At 35.2% G+C, this 26,020-nt stretch overlaps 1 protein-coding gene and 1 non-coding gene across 2 annotated transcripts; one reads left to right on the top strand and one right to left on the bottom strand.

Annotated features, from left to right (window-relative positions):
• Window positions 1-4,437: 4,437 nt before the first annotated feature.
• On the top strand, window positions 4,438-5,301 carry LOC132270195 (uncharacterized). Its single transcript, XM_059771392.1, has one exon. It carries the CDS (start codon window positions 4,438-4,440, stop codon window positions 5,299-5,301), a length of 864 nt encoding a protein of 287 aa, XP_059627375.1.
• Window positions 5,302-13,829: 8,528 nt separating this feature from the next.
• LOC132272176 (small nucleolar RNA R71) lies at window positions 13,830-13,936 on the bottom strand. Its single transcript, XR_009469979.1, has one exon. It is a non-coding gene; the product is annotated as a small nucleolar RNA R71 (small nucleolar RNA).
• Between the last annotated feature and the right edge of the window lie 12,084 nt (window positions 13,937-26,020).

The raw sequence follows: 26,020 nt of genomic DNA, 5'->3' as shown, positions 1-26,020 counted from the left end.
AATGTGCGCAAATTTCCATTCATGTAGGGGATTGTTGGAAACGGAGGCATTAAAAAATATAAACTCTGGATGAGAATTGAATAGATTTTGCTAAGAATTTTTTGCGGATCTATAGACCAGCGCGTTCCTCTTCGCAATGAGATGAACGTGGTATATTTACTTTCTCAAATCCGTTTCCGGGTGAATGAGAAATGAGATCCAAAGTGAGGTGTTTGAAAAGCCTAAATGGAAAAAATGTTGAAACCAATTGAAGTTTAAATAAGTCAAGCTTGGGCTTGGATTTGGGCTTGGGCTTGGGCTTGGGCTTGGGCTTGGGCTTGGGCCTAATTATAAAGTCCGGATTATTCCTTTTATTAAATGGAATTTTGGATTGGGCCTATTTTTGGGCTGGGCTTATTTAAATGGGTTTCAAAAATGGGTGGATTTTTTGGGTGGTTGGTTTTTTGAATTAAAAAACTACTTTTTAGTTTTTCTAAAAGGTTACACCTTTTAAATTAAAAAACTATATTTTAGTTTTTCTAAAGGGTTACACCTTTTAATTTTTTTTTTAAAAAAAATCACTTTTTAGTTGTTTCAAAGGGTTACACCTTTTTCCGAACCATCATAATCCATGGTTGCACCCACCCGAAAAGGCACCTTACTACCTATAAATACCCCCCTTTGGATCATTTGCAAATCACACCAAAATTCAGAGAAGTCTTCTCTTCTTTTGAATTTTTCTTCTTCCTCTTTCTTTCTTTAGTCTGTGGGTTCGAACTTTAGTATTTGAGTTCGAGCCTTAGTCAATCACTCCGAGTCCAAGTTTGAGTCAGAGAGTACTACATTGAGCCAGTTCGCCTATTCCTTTGGTTTGCAGTGCTACTACCGAAAGAAAATAAGTCGTTGTATCCTGTGAGATAGACGCTACTAGTCCGTTAGCACCATAGCGGGGTGAATCTATCTTAAGGACATAGAATAAAATTATAGCCTCGACTTTTAATCAGGTTCCTTTATTTTATAGTTTTATTTGATTATATTAAACTATATATTATAAGTAATCATATATATAAATTATTATTTTATAATCATTCATTATATATATATAAACATTATATTTTACATAATATTTAAATAAATAATACTATAGTATATAGTATACTTAGACCGTGGTTTGGACAACAGAAACTTGTGAAGACAAATCAAATCACATAACTATTAAAGAGAAAGTTGCATCAATTTTGACTTGGTCATTAAAAACTTCAATTATTGATGTAGGTAGCATTCAAATGGAGCCGTTCATTAAAGATTTTGGAACTTCAATTATTGATGCACGTATTTGTGATATTAATTACACTGACATTATTTGATATTTTAGTAAATTAAACATAGAAAAATCAATCCTCTATTTCTTCATCTCTCCTACTGGCCATTATTACTGTTGACTGACTTTTAATTGCAAGTCATTTTCTTTTGCTAATTGATTGCATGACTTTTGATGTTTCAGAGGACTACTTTAATTGCAACCATCTTCAAATTAATTAATCAATACATTCAAATCTCTCTCTATCTCTCTCTCTGAGCCATACGCAAATGCACAAAGACGTTAATTTACACATGTTGTTGTACATAGTCCAGTGAGAGAGCAACTAAAGTAGATTTTTTTCCCACTAATCACTAATGTTGTACAATCAGAAATGCACAAATAAACTATAATTATAAAATCAGGAAAGAAAATAACTTTTTTTGGAATAAATTCAGTCACTCTCTCTGATTTCATTGTTTATTACTTTTCAAATTTTGTAATTACAAACTATTTGTGTATTCTTTTCCAATTTCCTTATTTATCACTTTTAAGATTTTGTAATTACAAACTATTTGTATATTTGCGATTGAATCATATCAGCAGCGGGTAGGGATGATTTACTCACTGGTGAGTAGCAAGTCTTGTCCAATCTAATTTACCCTTAAATTAAAACTAAAAGTCGGTCATAAGTAGGAAAGGGGAAAAATTGAAAAGATGATAAAAAATTTCTCGAGAAAAACAGGTCAAAAAGGAGACGAAGGATGGAGATTGGGGGAGGGAGTTGGAAATTTTAAAAATAGTCCTTTTCATGTTTCTGTTTTCATGTGTACCACTATTTTTTTTCCCCTAACGTGTATCATAGATTTCTTATTTAGTCCTTCATGAGAGTTGGTCATTTACGTATGAGATAGGTGCATTCAAATGATTCTGAAAAATCAAAGTCATGCAAGCAAACAAATTTGGAAGACTTAAAAGTGAGTTATCATTGATTAGTATGAATGTGAACATGGAAGTTGTTTTCTATTCTATTCTATTATACCGATAATCCATCAGTGGTTGTAATTTAAAGTCGGATCAACTGGATTGTGTACTAATATCTCGGATCCACCAAATTTCAATCCTTGCACTCTCAAAGGATTTCTCAAAATTACAGTAAACTAAGTTTCAAAAAGCCATCTATAATTTAGGAATAAAATAGAAATTTTATAGATGTTAGGATGACCTAAAAATAGTTGAAAACCAAGTCAAATATTGGTTGCACTTGTTGTTCCGCTTCCAACATCGAGACTCAAAATAAAACAAAATTACAACTCGATCGGACAGGTTTTGACACCAAAATTCGCCAATTATAAAATAAAATCTAATAATAATAGGTCATTATATAGCAATAAATAAGATTATTATTGTCTTTCCATACTAGGAAAACATAAAATATTTATCATTTTATAAAACTTGCTCAACAGATTTGCGAAAAGAAAATGATAGGGGCGTTGTTGAGCACACGCGCTAAAACCTAAAGAAAAGTTAAACTAATAAACGTTGAACGATGTAATTTGCTAAATCTAATTTACCCTTAAATTAAAACTAAAAGTCGGTGAAGAGTAAGAAAGTGGGAAATTTGAAAAGATGATAGAAATTTCCTCGAGAAAAAGAGGACAAAAAGGAGACGAGGGATGGAGATTGGGGAAGGGAGTTGGAAAATTTAAAGAGAGTCCTTTCAATGTCGGTGTTTTCATTTGTACCACTAAATTTTTTTTTTCCTCATAGATTTCATATTTAGTCATTATTTTGAGTTGGGCATTTGCGTATGAGATGGGTACATTTAAAATAATCTTTTGAAAAATCAAAGTCATGCAAGCAAGCAACCAAATTAGGAAGACTTAAAAGTAAGTCACCATTGATTAGTATGAAGGGAGTTGGAAAATTTAAAACGAGTCCTTTCAATGTCGGTGTTTTCATTTGTACCACTAATTTTTTTGTTTTTCCTCATAGATTTCATATTTAGTCATTATTTTGAGTTGGGCATTTGCGTATGAGATGGCTGCATTTAAAATAATCTTTTGAAAAATCAAAGTCATGGAAGCAGCAACCAAATCAGGAAGACTTAAAAGTAAGTCACCATTGATTAGTCTGAATATGAAGATGGAAGTTTTTTTCTTTCTATAATTTAAAGTCATCTAAAAGACCAAGTCATTTCTTTCAGACAAAACATATAAATTAATAATAGGAAGGAGAAGGGAAAGGACCAAAAATGATTCATCAATTGACACGAAGTCACCACACAACAATCAAACCAATTATAATCACATAAAGTAACTAAAACAAAGAACGCATGATGTTTATTTTGAAACATCTGTGAGGACAAATCAATTCAGCGGACCATTAAAGAGAATTTGCATCAACTTTGACTCGGTTTAAGAACTTCAATTATTGATGCAAGTAGTGCGCATTCAAATGGAGCCTGTAAAGCTTACCTTAACCAGAACTACCCAGAAAGCAAATTCATTATGTTGTCACACATTTTTTGCAGATGATTTGTTGATAACCTGTAAAGCTTCAATCTCTAATGCTTGAATTCTTCAAGAGGTCTTTCAAAAATTTGGTGATGCTTCAGGTCACCACATTAATTACCAAAAGAGTAGTGTGATTTTCTCCAAATGTGTTACTAGGAAAAATGCAATTCTGAATCTGCTACAGTGCAAAGAGGAGTCTCTTCCTTTAAAATATTTGGGGGTTCCTCTATGCTCTTCTGGTTTGAAAAGGTCCCATTGCTCTGCTCTTATAGATAAAGTTACTAAGAAGCTTACTGAATGGAGTACAAAATTGATTTCAATTGCAGGCAAGATTGAACTGATAAAATCTGTTATTACACCAATTTGTTTGTACTGGTGTAGTGTATTTCTTCTTCCAGTTGCGGTCATCAATCAAATTCAGAAGTTATGTAGAGATTTTATATGGGGAAGTCGGGAGAATCTGATTTAGGAAAAAAAAAAAAAAAAAAGTAGGGAGAATCTGAAAAAAAATGCATCTTCTTAGCTGGAATATGATGTGTTGATCAAAAGCTGAAGGTGGGTTAGCTATTAGAAGGTTGAAGGACCTGCAGGTTGCTGCTCATTGTGTCTTAGCTTGGGATTTCTATTGAGTAAAGACAGACTATGGGTCTCTTAGTTTCAAAACAGATATGTTCTAGATCCACATACTGGAATGTAGTTACAAAGGCCTCTCATTCAAATATTTGGAAAAATCTGATTGGTGTTAGAGAAATAATGTTGAATAATGTTCAATTTTCTATTGGCACTGGGCAAAAATTCAAGGTTTTGACAGATCCATGGTGTGAAGGAGAAACACTGCTACAGAAGTTTAGGCATGGATTGGTTAGAAGATTGGGTTTTACTTGGTCTTCCCCATTATCTAGTCTAATTATTGAAGGAGGTTGGAATTTTGGTCTACTTCAAGCTGACATTTTCACGCCAATTAAAGAATATTTGCAAACTTTGTCTATACATCTCAGACCAGATAAGTTGTTGTGGGATGGAGGTGATTTTACTTTCAAAAGAGCTTGGAAGGGATGTAGAACACATTATCCAGAGGTTATGTGGTCCACTATCTGTTGGGGAAAAACCAGGCCTAGATGGTCAATTCATGGAGTGTTTTTATTCCATGAAAGATTGCCCACAATGTTCAATCTGCAGAAAAGGAAGGTGCAGCTGGCGCCTAGATGTTCTACTTGTTTACAGCAAATTGATCCTAGAGATCATATTTTTGTTCAATGCCCATTTGCTATGAAATTCTGGGGCTGGTTGAAAGATGCACTTGGTTGGAATGTGGATTTCAATTCCATTTTGTCAGTTGAAGAATTGCTGACATGGTTCTTATTACAGACCAGTAAATTGATTAAAACTTTGCTTGTTGCTGGCTTTTGGAGCATTTGGCAAGAGAGAAACCGAAGGCTACATGGTCACAGCTCTAGCTCAACTACAGATGTAGCTAGGAAAACTTTGTTTGAGCTAGGTTCTTGATTTATATAATGTCTCAATAATTTCTTTTTCTTTTATGTTATTTTATTTTCTTATCGTTTTATTTACTGGGAAAGGGTGTCCTCTACTATTTTGTTTTTCGCAGTAAAGTTTTGAGGGTATACCCTTTGTGCGCCTGTAAATATTTATTTTTATTTATACACAAACCAATTATGAAAAAAAAAAAAAAAAAATGGAGCCATTCATTAAAGATTTTAGAACTTCAATTATTGATGCACGTATTTGTGATGTTAATTTCACTGACATTATTTGATATTTTAGTAAATTAGACATAGAAAAATCTTTCAGAGTATATTAATTTGATCTCCTCTAAATTTGTTTCTCCACCACTCAAAAATGACTTTTGTTTATAAAATTTTAATAATGTGCCCCTGCAAGCATGTAACATGTCCGGTTATTTTAAACATAATGGAACTTTTAATTTCTGATTTTGGGCTCCTGAAAAATCAAACTAATTTAAATTGGACCATCGTGTGTTTATATATTTGTTTAAATTGTGTTGAACACGAAATTTTTAAGTTAGCATATAACAAATCAAAATGTAAACAATTATGAAAAAAATCAAAATGTAAACATAATTTTATTTAAGGGCAATTATGGCACTTTATATTATATAATAACATATTATAATCAAAGTCATGCATGCAAGTAGAGAGGAAGACTTAAAAGTCAGTCAATTTTGATTAATATGAATATGAACAAGGAAGTTTTTTATAACTTTTTTGTGCGATAAATTACACCAAGCATTTCACACCACACAATAGTCTGACAAATCAAATCACAGGATCATATTTTAGAGGAGAGCAAATTCACTACATTTTCATCAAAGAAAAAATTGCATCTTTGACTCGGTCAATAAGAATCCTTTTCATGCTTACCTAGAAAACAAATCTAATTTCACTTTTAGTCCTTTTCATGAGTGCCACTGAGGTTCTGTGACGAAAAATATTTTTTTCAAAAAAGATTTTTTTTTGTTTAGATAAAATATTATTTTATTTTTATTTTTTCAATATTTGATAAAGGTGTAGGTCGAATCCATTGAAAAATGGGTGTAAAGATAACTTTATGAAAATTAATGAATAAATTATTTTTATTAAGTTTTAATATTATTTTTTCTTCTTAAATATTTTACGACAACCAAGCATCAAAAATTATTTTTTAAAAAATATTTTACATCCAAAAAATCCAAACAAAATGAGCACATGAAAAAATAATTTACATCCAAACAAAATGAGGACATGCATATAGTAAAAGGAAGAATAGTTATTTCATTTTCTAATTAAGACAAGTGGAGTGCCGGTGAAGAAATGTTTTAAGACAATCGTCAACTGAGAGCCACATAATCCAGAGCGACAATTTGTTCACTAATAAGTCTAATCTGATATCTTAAACGAATTAATTCTACCGTGCTTTCCCGCAATATTAAATCCATCTTTTTTTATGGTGTGTGACTGTATTATACAATTCTGAGCCTTATTGAAGTACACAACATTTGTAGAGTCCAGCACAAAATTCACTTTGTGTCGAATTTCTCTATATTGTATTTGTCTAATGGACCAAGACAACATTCACCTGAATTTTAGGCCTTTATACAAAATTAGTCAAACCCAACCCAATATTAGTCCATGAGCAACAACCCAACCCAGCTGGACAAATTAGTCCATTAGCCCAAGCTGGTAATCAATTATTAATTTATTATTACCTTCACTTCTGTCTTCTGTGTGCATATAAATAAACAAATAAGTGGTCCATTTGCAATAACTTTTGACATCTTGTTTAAAGTTATTGGCATCCCATTCATGTTCTTCGTTATTTTCCTGAAGTTCTCCTACAATTTTTATAGGTCCGTCTAGATTAGCCTTTCAGTAATTATAGTTGGTTTTCACTAAACAATGGTGGTCTATGGGTCGAATGACCTTTTTTTTTTTCTTCTTTTTTCTATTATTATATGCCAGTAATTTTTCATTTTTTTAAATTATATTCCTTTGAATAATTAATGTCCTCCTCTAATTACAAAAAAAAAAAAAAAAAAAAAAAAAAAAAAAACTCATTTTTGCCCTCCTCACACAATTTTCTGGGACATTTTTTGACACCAAAACTAATATGTAACAATAATAGTACATTATATAGTAATAAATAAGATTATTATTGTCTTTTCATACTAAGAAAAAGGTAAAATATTTATCATTTTTATAAAACTTGCTCAACAAATTTGAAGAAAGAAAATGATAGGGGCGTGCTTGAGCACACACCCTAAAACCTAAAGAAAAGTTAAACTAATAATCCCTTAAATTAAAACTATAGGTCGATCAAGAGTAGAAAAGTGAGAAATTTGAAAAGATTATAGAAATTTCCTCGAGAAAAAGAGGACAAAGAGGAGACGAGGAATGGAGGTCGGGGAAGGGAGTTGGAAATTTTAACAAGAGTACTTTTCATGTCTTTGTTTTCATATGTACCACTATTCTTTTTTAGATTTCATATTTAGTCCTTTATGTGAATTGGGCATTTGGGTATGAGATGGGTGCATTTAAAGTAGTCTTCTGAAAAATCAAAGTCATGCAAGCAAACAAATTAGGAAGGCTTAAAAGTGAGTCACCTGAATATGAACATGGAATTTTTTTTTTTTTTTTTCTGTAAATTAAAATCGTCTCAAAGTCGAAACCATTTCTTTTAGACATAACACACAAATTAATAATGGGAAGGAGAAAGGAAAGGATCAAAAATAATTCATCAATCGACACGAAACAATAATAGAACAGTCAAGCCAATTATCGTAACGCAAAGCAACTAAAACAAAGAACACATAAAATTTTATTTAAGAACAATTATGGCACTTTATATTATATAATAACATATTATAATAGTTAGCCATTCTGCATTCAAAAGTCATTCAAGCAAACAAAAGAGGGAGACTTTAAGGTGTCAACTTTGATTAATACATGAATATGAACATGGAGCAATTATGGCATTTTATATTATATTATATAATAACATATTATAATAGGTGGCCATTGTGCATGGGTAAACAAAAGAGAAAGACTTAAAAGTCGGTGAACTTTCATTAATATTATGAACAAGTAGTAACTATGACACTTTATATTATATTATATATTATATAATAACATATTATAATAAGTGGTAATTCTGTATTCAAAGTCATGCAAGCAAACAAAAGAGGAAGGCTTTAAAGTTTATCAAACATGAAAGTTTTTTTTTATTTTATTTTGCGAATAATTCATTAAATTACACCAAGCATTCCACACCACACAACAATCTAAGGCTAATCAAATCACAGAGAGTAAATTCACTACATTTTCATCGAAGAGAATATTGCATCAACTTTGACTCAGTCAATAAGAGTCCTCTTCATGCTTATCGTAGAAAACAAATCTAGTTTTATTTTTAGTCCATTTGAAGAGTCCAAGTTCTCTATGTTGAATTTGTGTAATGGACCAAGACAACATTCACCTGATTTTTAGACCTTAATATGAAATTAGGCAAACACAACCCAACCCAACTACAATATTAGTCCATTAGCCGCAACCCAACCCAACTAGACATATTAGTCCATTAACCCAAGCTGGTAATCAATTATTAATTTATTATTAACTTCACATCTGTGTGCATAGAATGATACAATAATAATAATAAATATAAATATAAATAAATAAATAAGTGGTTCATTTGCAATAACTTTAGACATATTGTTTAAAGTTATTGGCATCCCATTCATGTTCTTCGTTATTTCCTGAAGTTCTACAATTTTTATAGGAATAAGTGGTCCATTTACAATTTTTATCTATTTAGCAGTTTAGTTGTATAATTTATAGGAGAACAACTGAAACTTCCATAACCTTTTTACTTTCTTTTCTTTTACGTTTTTTTTTTTTTTTTTTCTCACAAAACTTTCAATAGCTTTTCTACAATTTACTGCTATTTGTCTGGCTGGCCCACTATTGAGTTTTTAATTTCATCATAATAAAACGAATTATTGAGTTTTTTAAGTAAGAAAAATGGAGATATTGAAGAATTGCAACTTAGCATTATGGTTGAGTTTTGCAAAGTTGTTGGTCACTCATTAAGAATATATATTTTGGACACATATTTGGAATTTTTAGATATATTTAATTTCTCATCGTATCATCAAAACATGATTGATAGGTCCCTAGAACATAAACCTAAGATAGTACTCCATTAGAATATTGTTAGTTGGTACTTAAATTGCCAAAAACGAGCTCTGTTTTTTTTTTTTTTTTTTTTTTTTTTTTTTTTTTTTTTTTTTTTTTTAAATTTCAATAGTTTTTCTACAATTTATAGAACTACACTCAAGTATCATCTCAATATGTCAACAAAAATAACTTTCAAAAACAAAGTTCTATCGAAATTGTGAGAGAGTACTCAAGATCAAAACATGTCTTGATCTAGATCAAAATATCGAAATTGATTCTTTCATCTTCAAAGGAGGGATGTGTGGGGCATTCTAGGCCACTCTTGCATTTGGTTCCACCAAAAAAATAGCCATTTAGTTTGTCAAATTTTTAAGATCATGCATATCTCACATTTAACGGGGGGATATTTTGTAACAAGTCAATTCATGCTATTTCTTCCTATAGTATGCTTACATGTAGTGCATATTACACCCCTGATGTACAAAAAAATATTTCTAAAAGTTTTAATTTGGTACAAATAAGTCCCTCCTCACACATTTAAGTGATAATTTAACTAGATTGCCCTTATATTTACATTTTACATATTATTTAAAATTGCATCATTTTATGAAATGCAGAAAATGGACATTTGGTACATGGGGGTGTGATACTGTAGGCATATTATATATATATATATTTCTTTTTTGCACTTTATAAACTATTGTTATTTTTAATATTTTGATCATAACGGTTAGATTTGATAGAGAAATGTAGTTTTATTGTGATTTGAATAGTATGATGATGGTAGATATATGATTGAACACCCATTTGTTTATTTTTTTCCCCAATAAAGACTGAATGCCCATTTGTTGCTAAATAAAGAATTATATATATATATGTTCAAATTTATTGCAAATTCAAAAGTAAAAAATTTAAATGTATATTTTATATATATATAATGAATAAGTATCTTTAATTTAATTTTTTAAGTATATATTTAATACAAACTGATAACTATATTAAAATTTAATTGGAAATATATATATATATATATATATATATATATATATATATATTTGTAATTATAAAAGGATATGAAGTTTTCATTCCATATGATTTATTGTACATTTATTTGATAATTGTGGCAAAAAATCTTTTTTTTTTTATAAAAAAAAGATAATACACAGTTAGCAAAAATATATAGAGAAATTTCTTTACAAAAATTAATGAGCGCTGAAAAGTGCGCAATGAAACCCTTTAAGCTTAGGTATTCTAGAACCTTTATCTATTTTATTTTCCCGCTTTAGATTGATTTTGTATTATTTCCATTTTCAGGTACTTATCCTCAAAATAAGTTAACTTAGCTAAATAAGAGTATAATTGAAGCAATCTTGAGATGAATAAAAAAAAAAAAAAGGAGCAAAGTGGAAGCAAAAGAAAGTAAGTGGTGGAAATTAAGCAAGTTCGATCGATCTCAGAAAATATTCGATCGATCGAAAGTTCATCGATCTCAGCATTTCAAGATGGATCCAGCTCTTTTGTCCTTATCCAAAGATCCCACAAAGTTCGATCGATCCAACTTTATTCCGATCGATCGAAAAGATTCCATCTCATCCACTTGTACCACCTTACCTACCACATTTGTCTTTTTTCCAAAAATATCTTCAAAATATCTCAGATTTATTTTTATCCAAAAAGGCGCCGCCATAGAGTATCGATCCAGCTTAAATTCAATAGATCTCAGCCATGTTCGATAGATCTCACCACAAGTTCAATCGATTGAACTTCCCAAAGCCCGAGAAAATCCAATTTTCAGCTCATTAAAAGTTGTCTCATATCCAATCATTGAAAGGAATATTGGTGTACGAGCCCAACTCATTTGGGGTGATATTTAACCTACCTATATAAGGAATATGAGCCACTTTTTGAGAAGATATATACTTGAGAGTAGATAGAGACACAATTTCCATATTCTTAGTGAAGAAGAAAATAAAGGAGGAGGCTAGAGACACAAGTTTGGAGTTCTTCCATTAACCAAGAAGATGAGCAATTTCTACTATGGAGTTAGCCTTTGAGGGTTGGAGGACACCATCCATGAGTGGCTAGACATCCTCTTGGGGCTAGAGTTGACCCTAAGCATGCTTTTTACATCTTGATTTATGTATTTTTGAGGGGATTTGTATAGTGATACATGTTTTGACACTTATATATATATAGATCTTATTTATTCAATGATTTGTGTAGTTTAATACTTCCAATTGATCATTTCATTATATCCATATGTCTATGTATGCTAAAATAGATGTTCATGTGTTTACCTCTATTTCTTGTGTTATTGATGCATGTCTATGTGTATTAATGCTATAGATCTAGAGATTGTTAAGACATAGTGTTTAATGGAATGCTCTTGTGGTTTATTTGATGGTTCATACTCATTTCTTGATGGATTGTGCCTCTCCCTTAGTTTAATTAGTTTAATTTCATGCCATTAGCTTAATTGTAGTGTAGTTGTAGTTTAGATGTTAAATGGGAGGACAATCTATGCTTATTATTTGATATTCCATACTTATGAAAGCAAGTAGCACATATCTCTAACCTTGTGATGTGTTTGGATTGTGAGCTTAAAGAAATGATTAATGGCTTAGCTTGATATATTGTGCTATCCACCATGTTACTTAGACAATATATGCTTAATTTGTCATCCATACTTGTTGAAACAATCACACACACACACACACTATGTTGCAATACATGTTTTCCCCCTCATTAATCATTCATTAAGGGTGTAGAAAAGTTATGCTTAGTGGTGATCTCTAAACCCCAAGATCTCTCTCTTATTTTCTCTCCATTATATTTAATTGCCTATTTTAGTTTAAATTGCATCTTAGTGTAATTCAACCACCAACCAATCTTTTGATCACTCGACCTACTAACTCTAATATCGATTCCACAACCTAATACGACCCACTAATCCCTTGGGACGATCCCTACTTGCCCTAACTATATTTTTAGTGAAAGGTAGTAGTGGCAATTTCTAAATGTAGAACTTGACCACATTCATCATAGCCCTACACCATTATCTTTTGGTGCACAAACTTTGGATTTTGTGGTGCGACACTCGAAGTAAACACCAAGTTTTTGGGGCCGTTGCCGGGGATTGATTGAAGGCAACGTCGTAATTGTGGAATTAATTAGGAATTAGTACTCTTTTGATCATGTCTTTACTTTGTTTTCATTTTATTTTGGTTACTTATTGTGTTGGTTCTTGTTTGACTAAGTGCATTGAGTTAGAAGGTGAACAAAGGAGCATTTCAAGCAAGGAGCTAAGCAAAAGCAAGGAAAAAGCTGAAATCTAAAAAATTTGCAAGGCTAAAATTGAATTGAATTGAATTGAATTGAAGTGCTAAAGGACCCTTTGTGAGACCTTTTTTTAACTCAATCTCTAGTTAAATCGTCGCCCCACGTGAAGGCTTGTATTTTAATTCTTAGATAAATTGTGAGCCTACGTGGAGGTAATTTACTTTTCTTTGCATATTGTTGATAGTATGGGAGTATGGGATCATTGTATGTGGAGAAAGTTTGTTGATTGATTTGTTGCGAAGGTAAAGTGTTTGTTCATTGCTTATTACTTGTTGTGTTTCGTTGTGCATGCATGGTCGTAGATCATTGAAACCTACTCTTGTTCCTCTAAATTTTCATCTTGAATCCGTTGTTCGAAACCCTAGGGGAAGAAGAAGTTCTAGTCAATCCATTTCATCAATGGAAGGACATAATAAAGACCATGTGGAGGACCTTGGTCACATAGACCAACAAGGTATCTTCTACCCCAATGTGCATCATGATAACATGTAAGTACCATTAGGTAAGCCGAGACCATTCATTCACCCTCCACAACAACAAGGCCAAGTTCCATTGGGAATGCCAAGCCCAATCTATGCTCCACCACCTCCCATCATTCAAGGCAATCAAGGTGCCCATGTTGCACATCCAATTGTTAATCCTCCCCTTGCTTTCAGAGACCACTATGTGCCTAATAAATACAATGCACCCACATGCATTCAATTGCCACCATTTAGAGCACACCACTATGAGATCAAACCACAAACCATTCAAATGCTTCCTAACTATCATGAACTTCCAAGTGAAGAACCTTACAAGCATTTGGATGAGTTTCTTAAAGTATGTTCCACCGTGAGATACACGGACATGCCGGAAGAGGTGTTAAGGCTTAAACTTTTTCCATTCACCCTTAAAGACAAGGGAAAATATTGGTTTAACAATCTTAGACCTTTTTCAATAACTTCCTGGGCAGAAATGCAACAAGAGTTCTTGAAGAAGTACTATCCGGTTTCTAAGACTAATGCCATGAGAACCTAAATTCGAGAGTTTTCACACGGGGATGGGGAAATGTTCCATGAGGTATGGGAAAGATTCAATGAATTGCTTCAGAAGTGTCCACATCATGACATGCCCAAATGGTAATTAGTTTAATATTTCTTCGAAAGCTTATCGGACAATTATAAGGGTATGGTTAATGCTTCCATGGGTGGCTCTTACATTGATAGGCATGAGGATGACGTGTGACGTCTTTATGAGAGCATGAGTGAAAATTCCTTGCATCGAACTTTGTCTTCCAAGAATGGTAGGAATTCAAGTAGAAGGAAGAGTGTTGGCTTACATCAAGTTGAATATTCCAATGAAATAGCTGCCGAGATGAAATCCTTATCTCAAAGGTTTGATCAATTCCTAATCAACCAAAACTCGGCAAATCAAGTATCTTCCGTCCCTAACCATTCCCATCATGCATCCAATGAGATGTGTATGACTTGTTCAAGTGTTTTACATTCTACTTCCAATTGTCCTCATGGACATGTGCAAAATGAGCATCATGAACAAGTCAATGTAACTTTTGTTATCAAGGGAACAATCCTTATGGCAATCATTATAATCCTAGTTGGAGGAATCACCTGAATTTCTCTTGGAGAAACCAAGGGGAAGGCTCAAACCCTCCCCAAGGTGGTTTCCAAGGGAAATATGTTCCACCTCCGATGCAAAGCCAGGGTTCCCAAGGATATAGACCATTTCAATCACAAGGAAATCAATTTGCTAATTCTCATTTTCCTAATCAACCATCATATTCTCACGGATATGCTAGGAGTCCCGCTTTTAAAGAGAAAGTTTTAACCGCTCTAGGCACTCTAGAGGCGAACACTCAATTGCTTCATTCTCATTCTCAATCCATTGCTAAGCTAGAAACCCAAGTAGGGCAAATAACTAGTACTTTAAATGCTAAAGAGAAAGGAAAAATGCCTTTAAATGCCCCACAAAAGCAACAATGTGTTGTGGAGACTCATTCCTCATCGGAAGGTCACACAATAGAGCATGTCAATGCGGTGACTACCTTGAGAAATGGGAAGACTGTGGACAACCAAGTGGGTATGTCCAATGAAGAAAGTGAACCGGTGCAGCCACAAATTGACACCCGTCCCGTTTCACATCCTATTCATCCTTCATTGCATATGCATGATCTTTCAAATAAGAATATCTTGAAAAGTGATTTGAAAAGTGATTTTGAAAAGAAAAATTTGCAACATGATTTCAAAACTTCTTGTGTTGAAGAGACTTAAAAGAAAATGTCTGAAAAGGTTTTTGAGCCAAGAGCTCCATTCCCGGATGCCTTAAAAAGATCAATTTCAATTAACAAGCAAAAGACCAAAACAAATGAAATTATGAATGTGTTTAGGCAAGTGAAAGTCAATCTTCCACTTTTGGATGCAATCAAGCAAATTCTGACTTATGCTAAGCTTCTGAAAGACTTATGCACCCAAAAGAGGAAGAACAAAAGCCAAGCACCTAGGAAAGTGGTCTTAACCGAGCAAGTAAGCTCAATTTTGTAGCATAACACTCTTCCGAAGTTTAAGGACCCCGGTTCACCTACCACTTTATGCATGATTGGAGATCATATCATTAATCGGGATCTTCTTAACTTAGGAGCAAGTGTTAATCTTCTTCCATACTCGGTATATGTCAAATTAGGCTTAGGAGACTTGAAACCGACGTCAGTGGTTTTGCAACTTGCCGATCGATCCATCAAAAAGCCTAGGGGTATCATTGAGGACGTATTAATTAAGATTGATAAATTCTTCTTCCCCGTTGATTTCGTTGTCATTGACATGGAACCGGTCCCGAATCCTAAGAACCAAATTCCCGTTAACCTTGGCCGTCCTTTCTTGGCAACCGCGAATGCCAACATTAATTGTAGGACGGGGATAATAAAGATCTCATTTGGCCACATGAAGGTGAAGTTGAATATCTTCAATCCGACCCTCAATTCATTTGACAAGCATGAAAAAGTGAATGTTGTAAAGAAATATCATGACCTTGAATATGAAGGAATAGAGTCTTTGTGCAAAACCAACATTCCAAAAAGTTTATCTTCAACCCTGAATTCTAAGAAAGTTATTTCAAAATCTTGTTTTGAAAGGGCATGGAAGCCCAAAGATCATTGTGACCAAAGCATCTATTGGGTGGAGTTCAAAGCATCTATTACCCCGTCAAGGAGGGGATGCATTATAATATGTTTGATCCGGGCTAAAAGAGCCCAACGTCTTGCTAGAGACGTTAAAGACTAGCAAGGCATTTCGTAAGGTGTCAAAACCCTATTCCTTCCTCATTTCTATTTTAAATTTTATTTCTTATGAAATCTAGATATTTGGTTTAGGTTCATATGCATTGCTAGGAACTGTGATTAGGATTGCATGCACTTTTATGTTGAAATTGAGCATTTTGCATAAGTTCGATCGATCGAACTTCTCACCAGCATCAAACCTGCATCCAAATCACCTTCTGTCCCATCGATCGAGAAAAACCTGCATATTTCAGCTCTCTGTCCCATCGATCGAAGACTTTCCTAGATCGATCTGAAGTTCTTCGATCGATCTGCAGTGTCCAACACTTAGAACAAATTTTGAACCCAAAAACCTAGGAATATTTTTGCTCTCTGTCAGATCGATCGAACATTTAGTTCAGATCGATCTCAATTCTGGAATTCATTGCTTTGACTCTGTTTTAACTTTTAAATTTTAAACTTAAAAAAAAAAAAATGGATTTTATTCTCTTTTATTTTATTTTCTTTTATTTTTCCAAAAATTCAAAAATATTTTCAATTTTTAATTTTTAATTTTTCAATTTTCATTTTTGATTTTTTTTAATTATTTTCCAAAAAACAAAAAAACATTTTCAATTTTTAATTTTTCAAAATTTTTTAAAAAAACTCAAAAATTTTAGAAGAAAGATCGATCTAAGTTCGATCGATCTGAAGTTTCAGTTCGATCGATCAAACTGGTTCGGGAAGGTTTTTTAAAAAATAAAAAGTCAAGGGTTTGTAGATTGATTCAAAGATCGATCTACACCTTCTCAAACCCTCGTTCCCTTCGCCGCTGCACAATCCATCTTCTCCATCTCCGGCAAGACTCCAGCGACCATCCCAAGCGTTGATCCTCTCTCTCTTCCATCGTAGATCTCATTCGCATCTCAACTTCCCTCTCGGTTTATAGGTGAGATCCAAACCCCTCTTATGTTTCAAGCTTCGATTTGAGGAATCCATGCTTTAAATGTTAGATCTATGTTGTTTTGATGATGCATATCACCATTGATGAAGCTTCAAATCTCTTTGAATATATATATATATATATATATATATATATATATATGTATATATGGTTTTATATGTTTTTGATTTGATTTCAAGGGTCACGGGCCGAATCAAGTGACCAATGTTGATGCTTTGTTGTGTAGATGGGCCCACGACAATGTTTGTGAAGGCCTCGTGCCATCCACATCACAGATCTGTGACTTTTCGAGTTTCACCTCACAGTTCGCTCAATCGAACTTTTTCTCCGATCGATCTATAATAGATCGATCTCACTTATTCTCGATCGATCGAACTTGCATCGATCTCACATTTTTGTGATCGATCGAACTTTACAGATTTGCATCACACATTTCACACACCATCTCTTGTGTTTCATGCTATCTCATACATGCCCAATGCCTGTATTTTCCACATTGGATGCATTTCATACTTATACTGTCTAGCATGTTTCATGTTATTGGTTTCCTTGATGGAGTCGCCACAACCAACAAAGCTTGAAAGTTGTGTGTGAATTTAGGAGGTGGCCAAGTTTTACATTTATAGAAAGCCACTACTACCTTTCTCTATATAAAATATAGATAGGGCGAGTAGGGATCGTCCCAAGGGATTTGATGGTGTATCGAATTGTGAAACTATGGTAATTAGGGTTAGTAGGTCGAGTGATCACACAATTGGTTGGTTGGTTGATTAAGCTAAATTGAATTCAACTAAATAAAATAATATGAGGTAAACAAGAGAGAGAGAGGTCTTGGGGTGTAGAGATCACCACCAAGCAATACTTTTCTATACTACTAACAAGTGATCAATTGAGGGTAATGGATGTGTTGCAATATGATAATGGTGTGTGTGCATTAGGTTGATTCAATTGGCAAGGATGACAAATCAAGCAAGTATTGTCTAAACATCATGTGAAGAGCACAATATATCTAAACAATAAAGCATATATTGTCTAGACCACATGGGGATAGCACAATAGATCAAAACAAGTCATTAATCCTTCATTAAGCTCACAATTCACATGCAACACAATGTTAGAGGATGTAATACCCCGTAATTAATTAAAGAGTTTAGTGTATTTAAATTCAATTATGTGTGGATTCCTTTACCTATTATTGTGCATGCTACATTGTTATATTAAGTTCATTTAATGGTGCATGTAAATTAATTGTGTATGTTAAAATAGTAAATTTATTCATCTAATTGTGCATGTATTATTATAATTAATTTTATTTGTTGATTATGTTTAATTAAGCAATATTAGTTAATTAAAGTATTATATTTGTGTTATAAAGTATTATGATGATATAATGTATTATTTTGTAATAACAATAATAATAATTATATTAGTTTAATAATAATAATAATAATAATATAATAATAATAATAATAATAATAAAAGTTTTATTAATAATAATATTAGTAATAATAATATTAGTATTAAATCAATGTAATGATGAAAAATTAAATCTTAGGATAGGATTTACCTTAGGACATCTTGCTTGACTTGGCTTGCTTGGCTTAAATGTTATAGGTAGGGATATGAGAAATGGTTGAGAAGTTAATATAAATTAGATATTTGTATTATATATATTATATAAGTTTGTATATATATATTAGTAGCCAACTTACTCTAAAGGCAACTTACTTAAGTTAGAAAGCTTAAACATTCTAGTGAGCTATTTTATAAGAGTGAAAGGAAAAGAGAAAGAGAAAGAAGCTTGGACCGGTGTAGGCAATTTTACCCGACTACGCGCAACCGGCGGATTTATTTTAATCCAAAAAGGCAAGTTATTATCTATTTTTCCCCTTTGAATCCATAAATTATTCATTTAATTTATTTCGGGTTTTTTAGAGACTAGAAACCATGCTAGAAGTTTCAATAAATTATTTTTAGTTTATTAAAATAATGTGTTTTAATTATTAAAGAGGTTAGTTATTTATTTATTTAGCCTATGTAATTAAAATATAGCTGAAAATAATTAAATAAGACTTTAGGGATTTTTCTAGAATTTTCTAGATTTTTCCGGGCATTTTCTGCAATTTCCGGCGACCTTCCGGCGAGTTTTCCGGTCGCCGGCAATGGGGGAGACGACCGGAGTGATCCGGTGTGATGCGGCGCACCATAGGAGGGTATGCGCGCGCATCTGGACCATTAAATAGCAGCGATTGATCCGGTGCACCGCGGTCCATGTTACCGCGGTACACCCGGATCCGTGAACGTTGGATGGAGGAGATGTAGGTGGATTGATCCGGTGTGGCGCGCATGTAGGAAAGCTGATGCAGCCAACCAACCGGAGGACGCCACGTCAGCAGGAAGCCATCAACGCGCGCGTGGGAGCGCGTGCGCGCGCGTGGAACGCTCCAGACGCGCGTGGGAGCGCGTGTGCGCGCGTGGCTGACGCCAGACGCGCGTGGGAGAGTGGGAAAGCTTGGCGGCGCGTGTGGGGAGCTCTGGGAGGCGCGTGGGGGCGCGTGAAGGGCCTCTGCGGCTGCTGGAAAAGTCCAGAATACCCCTAGGGACTGTTTTGTCATTACTAGGACCTTCACTATACATTTTGGGGCCTCGGGTTGGCATTTTTGGAATTAACGGGACATTATATTATTATTTTATTTCTCGTTAATTATTATAATTGTCCGATTAATATTTCTAAATATTAATTGTATCAGTTAAAGTGCGAATCGCTAGTAAACGTATGTAATTGATTTAACGACTATTAATGGTATTATTTTAGTAAACTGTAATAACCATTAATGTTAAATTAATTAGTGCTTGGTTTTATTCATATAAATAACCCATTATATATTATGGAATATTTATACTGTTAATCGTATATAAACCATGATTATTATGCTGTGTGCATTTCAGGGAATAAATGGACTGTTTATTATGTCGCATTTATATTATATGAATGTGTTGCCATATAGAACCATGTGAGCTGACTAATAAGTTTAGACTCATTTATACCTTATGCATTCGTTGCGATAGACAGATGTGTGGCTGTCGGGGTATGTGGTTTAATATTATTGGCATGTGTTGCCTAATTGACATACTCGGTATATTTATTAATATTATTGGCATGTGTTGCCTAATTGACATACTCGGTATATTTATTAATATTGTTGGCATGTGTTGCCTAATTGATATGCTCAGTATATTCATCAGTACTTTGCGAGGTGTTATCACTGTGTAGTTCGTTATAGTCTGTGTTGTCAGTACCGTGCACCATGTATAATAGCTGATTTCCCGGGTAGGGAAAGGCGACACTTGACCACCTAGTGTGAGTCTAAGTGATCACCGTCTATTCTGGTTGAGGTCATGTTATACATTGGATAGTTCCCGTAGGATGTATACAGATATAGTACTCATCCGATTCATAATGATTAATTTATTTGATTCTCTGATTTGGGTCATAGTAGAGAGGACTTGCTCGTGGGGTTGACCCACCATTGTTGTTATTTCAGGATACGGTCAGTATCCGTTTCAAGGCTGAGGTTAGCAGTGTGGGACCATCATCCGAACTCATCTACTCTTACGATCCAGTGCAGGGTAGAAGTTTTATGTAATACTTCAGTTTCAGTTTTTATTCACTTTTGACGTTGAACTCTCAGGGTTATATTTAGGGATCCCTGACGTAGGATTTCCAAGTTGTAATGAAGTACTGTATTAAATAAAGGATGGATGGATGTTGTATTATTTAATGTTTCTTTCCTGTCTAAATTCTTTTATTTCCATCATTTTGTATTCCATGCTTGTATATTGCCAATTGTTTTTGATATCCCTCGTTTTTCGTGTATAAGCCTGATCAACTTATGCGTGGAAAATGTGGGGGTGTTACAGTTGGTATCAGAGCATTCCAGGTTCGAGTGTCTTAGGGATCTGTGATTACTATACTTTCGCGTTGTGTATTCTGATAATTAGAGCCTAAATATTAGGGTTCTTTGTATTCTTTTAGTCGGTCCATTATAATGTACTGACGTTAGATTTTTCTGAATTTAAAAGAAGGATGTCTCGGCGTGGGACAAGGAATGCGAACCGTCATCGCAGTATTTCCCCAACTCAAAATGAGAATCAGGAATTTTCTCCTCAAGTTGCTGATATCATTGCACGAGCTGTGGCAGCAGGAGTAGCATCTGCTCTACGAAACCAGCAACCTCCTCCGATAGTACCTGTTCCTGAACCAGTGGCACAGCCAATGTCATGGGACAAAGTTCGTCACTCGTTCATCCGGGGAAATCCACCGACATTTGCGGGGTCCACAGATGTCTTGTTAGCATATCAGTGGAAACAGGAGAGCGAGCGTGATCTTCGAATGGTAATCTGTACCGAAGTGCAGAAACAGATGCTGGCTACGTTTATGCTGATAGGCAATGCATTGCAGTGGTGGGAGTCTATTACTACTGTCGAAGACAGGACCAGATTGACGTATGCTGAATTTCAGACTCGCTTTGACGACAAGTATTTTCCTATGTCAGTAAGATCAGCGATGAAGACTGAATTTCTGGATCTGCAACAGGAAGATATGACTGTGGCTGAGTATGAACAGAAGTTCATTAATTTGTCATTATTTGCACCAGAGGAGGTCAATACGGAAGAAAAGAAGCGAGACCGCTTTGTGAAGGGGTTGATATGGCCGATTAAAGTGGTGATCTTAGGTAGTCCGGCATATACTACTTATATCCAGGTGGTTAATGCCGCCTTACAGCACTGCCAGATGAGGAGTGATTACCGGAAGTCCAAGGGAGATAAGCGGACTAACCGAGACTACCAGACAGTGGAGAAAGGAAGCAGTAGTGGTACAAAGTCCAATGATCGGGGCAGATTTCAAGGACATCAACCTTGGAAGAAAAACAAAGGAAACCTAGATGTGCAGAGGGATGGAGTCCCTAATCAGGGTAGACAAGGTGGGATACCTCAGACCGGACAGGAACAGTGGTCGGGAAATCAACAGAGAAGGCAGGCAGGTCCTTTTACGGGACGTTGTTATCACTGTAGAGAGATTGGGCATCCGGCCAAGATGTGTCCCAAAGCTAAGCAGGGACAGTATGGGCAGCCGAGACCTAATCAGCCGTTACCTCTACTGGCCCCACCGATGCCACGTGGGCAAGTTCAAAATTTTTCGGCACTTCCAGCACCACCATTTCCTCCGGGACAACCTCCACAGCAGTTGCATCATGGCAGAGTTTATAACTTCATGCCACATAATGCGCAGGCTTCTCAGGCTATTGAGGGTATGTTTTCTATACATGGTAGAACTGCTCGTATACTGTTTGACACTGGTGCATCACATTCTTTTGTGTCTAGATCTTTTGTTATCTTATCTGGTATGACGACTCAGTTATGTGACTAACCTCTTAATATTTATACACCATTGGGAGTTGGCGCAATTTTACGAGAGTATAGCGGTGATATCCTTATAGATATGGGCCGGCTTCGATTTCTTGCAAATTTGTTAGTGTTAGATATGCATTCGTATGATGTTATACTTGGGATGGACTGGTTATCTCAGTACCATGCTCAGGTTAACTGTTACGAAAAGTCTATTGTATTTTCCATACCAGGACAGGAGATGTATCTTCTTGTTGTACCACAACCTGATAGAGGGCCTAGCACTTATTTATTCGTTCTTGAGGAGGACTCACAGGAAGCGACTGCGGTATCTCTTGACAGCATCCCGGTAGTACAGGAATTCCAGGATGTATTCCAGGAAATTCCAGGCTTGCCACCGAGTCGAGAGATAGACTTCGTTATTGATTTAGCTCCAGGCACTACGCCTATTGCTAAGGCGCCGTACAGAATGGCACCAGTGGAGATGCGAGAGTTGAAAGATCAAATTCAACAGTTGCTCAGCCAGGGATTTATTCGCAGAAGTACTTCACCATGGGGAGCACCAGTACTGTTTGTCAAGAAGAAGGATGGATCTCTTCGTCTTTGTATTGATTACAGAGAACTGAACAAGGTCACTGTTCGCAACAAGTACCCGTTGCCCAGAATTGATGACCTGTTTGATCAGTTGAAGGGAGCTACTTACTTCTCAAAGATCGATTTGAGGTCTGGTTATCATCAGCTACGAGTCAGAGAACAAGATGTTCCAAAGACAGCATTTCTCACGAGGTACGGATCTTATGAGTTTCGTGTTATGCCTTTCGGTTTAACGAACGCTCCAGCTGTCTTTATGGACTTGATGAATAGAGTATTCAGAGAATACTTAGATCAGTTTGTCATTGTTTTCATTGATGATATTCTGGTTTACTCTAAGTCGGAGAAGGACCATGCCAGACATTTACGCACAGTATTGCAGACACTTCGAGAACATCAGTTGTTTGCGAAGTTTGAGAAGTGTGAATTTTGGCAGAAAGAGGTCAAATTTCTAGGTCATGTAGTGTCAGAAGAAGGGTTAGCAGTAGATCCAGCCAAGGTTGCGGCCGTTAGGGAGTGGGGACAGCCTACCTCACCGACAGAGATTCGCAGTTTTCTGGGATTGGCGGGGTATTATCGCCGGTTCATCCAGGGATTTTCCAAAATTGCGGGTCCACTTACTCATCTGACTAAGAAGAATGTACCATTTGTATGGGATGATTCTTGTCAGACTGCTTTTGCTGAATTGAAGAGCAAGTTAACTTCTGCACCTGTCTTAGCCACACCTCAGAGTGGAATCGAGTATTTAGTATTTACCGACGCTTCTCTGAAGGGTTTGGGTTGTGTGTTGATGCAAGAAGAGCGACCAGTTTCTTATGGGTCTAGGAAGCTTAAGCCTCATGAGCTTAATTACCCGACTCACGATTTAGAGCTCGCAGCAGTGGTTTTTGCCTTGCGTATTTGGAGACATTATCTTTTGGGGGAGACTTTTCGATTGTTTAGCGATCATAAAAGTCTACAGTATTTGTTCACACAGAGGGAACTGAATATGAGACAGCGCAGATGGTTAGAGTTCGTGAAAGACTATCATTTCTCTATTCAGTATCATCCAGGTAAAGCGAATGTTGTAGCAGACGCACTCAGCCGCCGACCCTATGTCAGCCTTTCAGCTTTGTTTACAACAGAGTGGGATGCTTTGAAGACGGTTGATGAGTTAGCAGACGCTTTTATGGCATGTGTGGTAGTAACTCCTTCTATCATTCATCAGGTCATTCAAGCGCAACTCTCAGATCAACAGTGTATTGATCGGGTTTCGGAGTTAGCCTCCGGAGATGTTCCTTTTTATTCTATAGGGACTGATGGAGGATTGAGGTACAAGGGACGTTTAATTGTGCCTTCAGCTGATAATTTGAGAAATGTTGTGATGAGAGAGACACACACTTCTCAGTTCTCTGTACATCCAGGGGGAGACAAGATGTATCAGGACATGAAACGCCAGTTTTGGTGGGCCGGCATGAAAAGAGATATAGCTATCTTTGTCTCTAAATGTAGTACCTGTCAGATGATTAAGATTGATCATCAGAGACCGCCAGGATCGTTACAGCCACTTCCCATACCAGAGTGGAAATGGGAGAGTATTTCCATGGACTTTATAGAGGGATTACCTACTTCACAGCATAATCACAACTCTATTTGGGTCATTGTTGATAGATTGACCAAGTCCGCTCACTTTCTGCCTGTTCGTTCAAACTTTACGTCAGAACAGTATGCTAAGCTGTATATTGCAGAAATGGTGAAACTTCATGGTGTACCATTGTCCATCGTATCAGATAGAGATCCGAAGTTTGTATCAGGATTTTGGAGGAGCTTTCAGCAGGCTTTGGGTACAGAACTATATCTTAGCACTGCTTATCATCCTCAAACAGATGGACAGACTGAGCGAGTTAATCAGATTTTAGAAGACATGTTGCGGGCATGTGTTCTTGATTTTAAGGGCAATTGGGAGGAATATTTGCCGCTTTCAGAGTTTGCTTATAACAATAGTTATCAGAAAACTATTGGTATGGCACCATTTGAGGCTTTGTACGGCAGACCGTGTAGGTCTCCTGTCTGTTGGCTTGGAGTTGGTGAGAACAGCTTTCTGGGTCCTGAATTTATTAAGGACACGTCAGAAAAGATCGCTATCATTAGGGATCGGATGCGTACAGCTCAAAGCAGACAGAAAAGTTATGCTGACCGTCGAACTCGTGCTTTGGAGTTTAAGGTTGGTGATCAGGTTTTGCTTAAGGTTTCTCCTATGAAGGGAGTAATGCGGTTTGGGTCAAAGGGTAAGTTATCGCCTCGTTTTGTGGGTCCTTTTATGATTACAGATCGGATTGGGGCAGTAGCTTATCGTCTGGCTCTACCAGATAATCTTCATAGGGTACATAATGTTTTTCATGTATCTATGCTGCGAAAATTTCTACGGGAAGAAGATCGATATCAACACATTGATATGGGTGAGATTGAGTTGCAACCCGATGCAACCTATTTGGAACAACCTTACTGTATTCTCGATCGTAGGAATCAGATACTGCGCACGAAGACTATTCCGTTAGTACGTGTACAGTGGAGTCATCATAGTGCTACAGAGTCTACTTGGGAACGGGAAGATATTATCCGTGCCAAGTATCCAGAGCTTTTTAATACAGGTATGTAGTGAATTTCGGGGACAAAATTCCGTTATTAGGGGGGGAGAATGTAATACCCCGTAATTAATTAAAGAGTTTAGTGTATTTAAATTCAATTATGTGTGGATTCCTTTACCTATTATTGTGCATGCTACATTGTTATATTAAGTTCATTTAATGGTGCATGTAAATTAATTGTGTATGTTAAAATAGTAAATTTATTCATCTAATTGTGCATGTATTATTATAATTAATTTTATTTGTTGATTATGTTTAATTAAGCAATATTAGTTAATTAAAGTATTATATTTGTGTTATAAAGTATTATGATGATATAATGTATTATTTTGTAATAACAATAATAATAATTATA

This window comes from Cornus florida, unplaced genomic scaffold, assembly GCF_030987335.1.
Source record: "Cornus florida cultivar Cherokee Brave unplaced genomic scaffold, ASM3098733v1 CherokeeBrave_3.0.0_Hap2_Chr08, whole genome shotgun sequence".
Taxonomy (NCBI): domain Eukaryota; kingdom Viridiplantae; phylum Streptophyta; class Magnoliopsida; order Cornales; family Cornaceae; genus Cornus; species Cornus florida.
The sequence above is the reverse complement of the archived record's forward strand: the minus strand, read 5'-3'. Positions and strand labels throughout refer to the sequence as shown.

Bases quoted from the DNA above. Each gene is read 5' to 3' on its own strand.
- LOC132270195 (XM_059771392.1), top strand. From the start codon at position 4,438: ATGGGTCTCTTAGTTTCAAAACAGATATGTTCTAGATCCACATACTGG.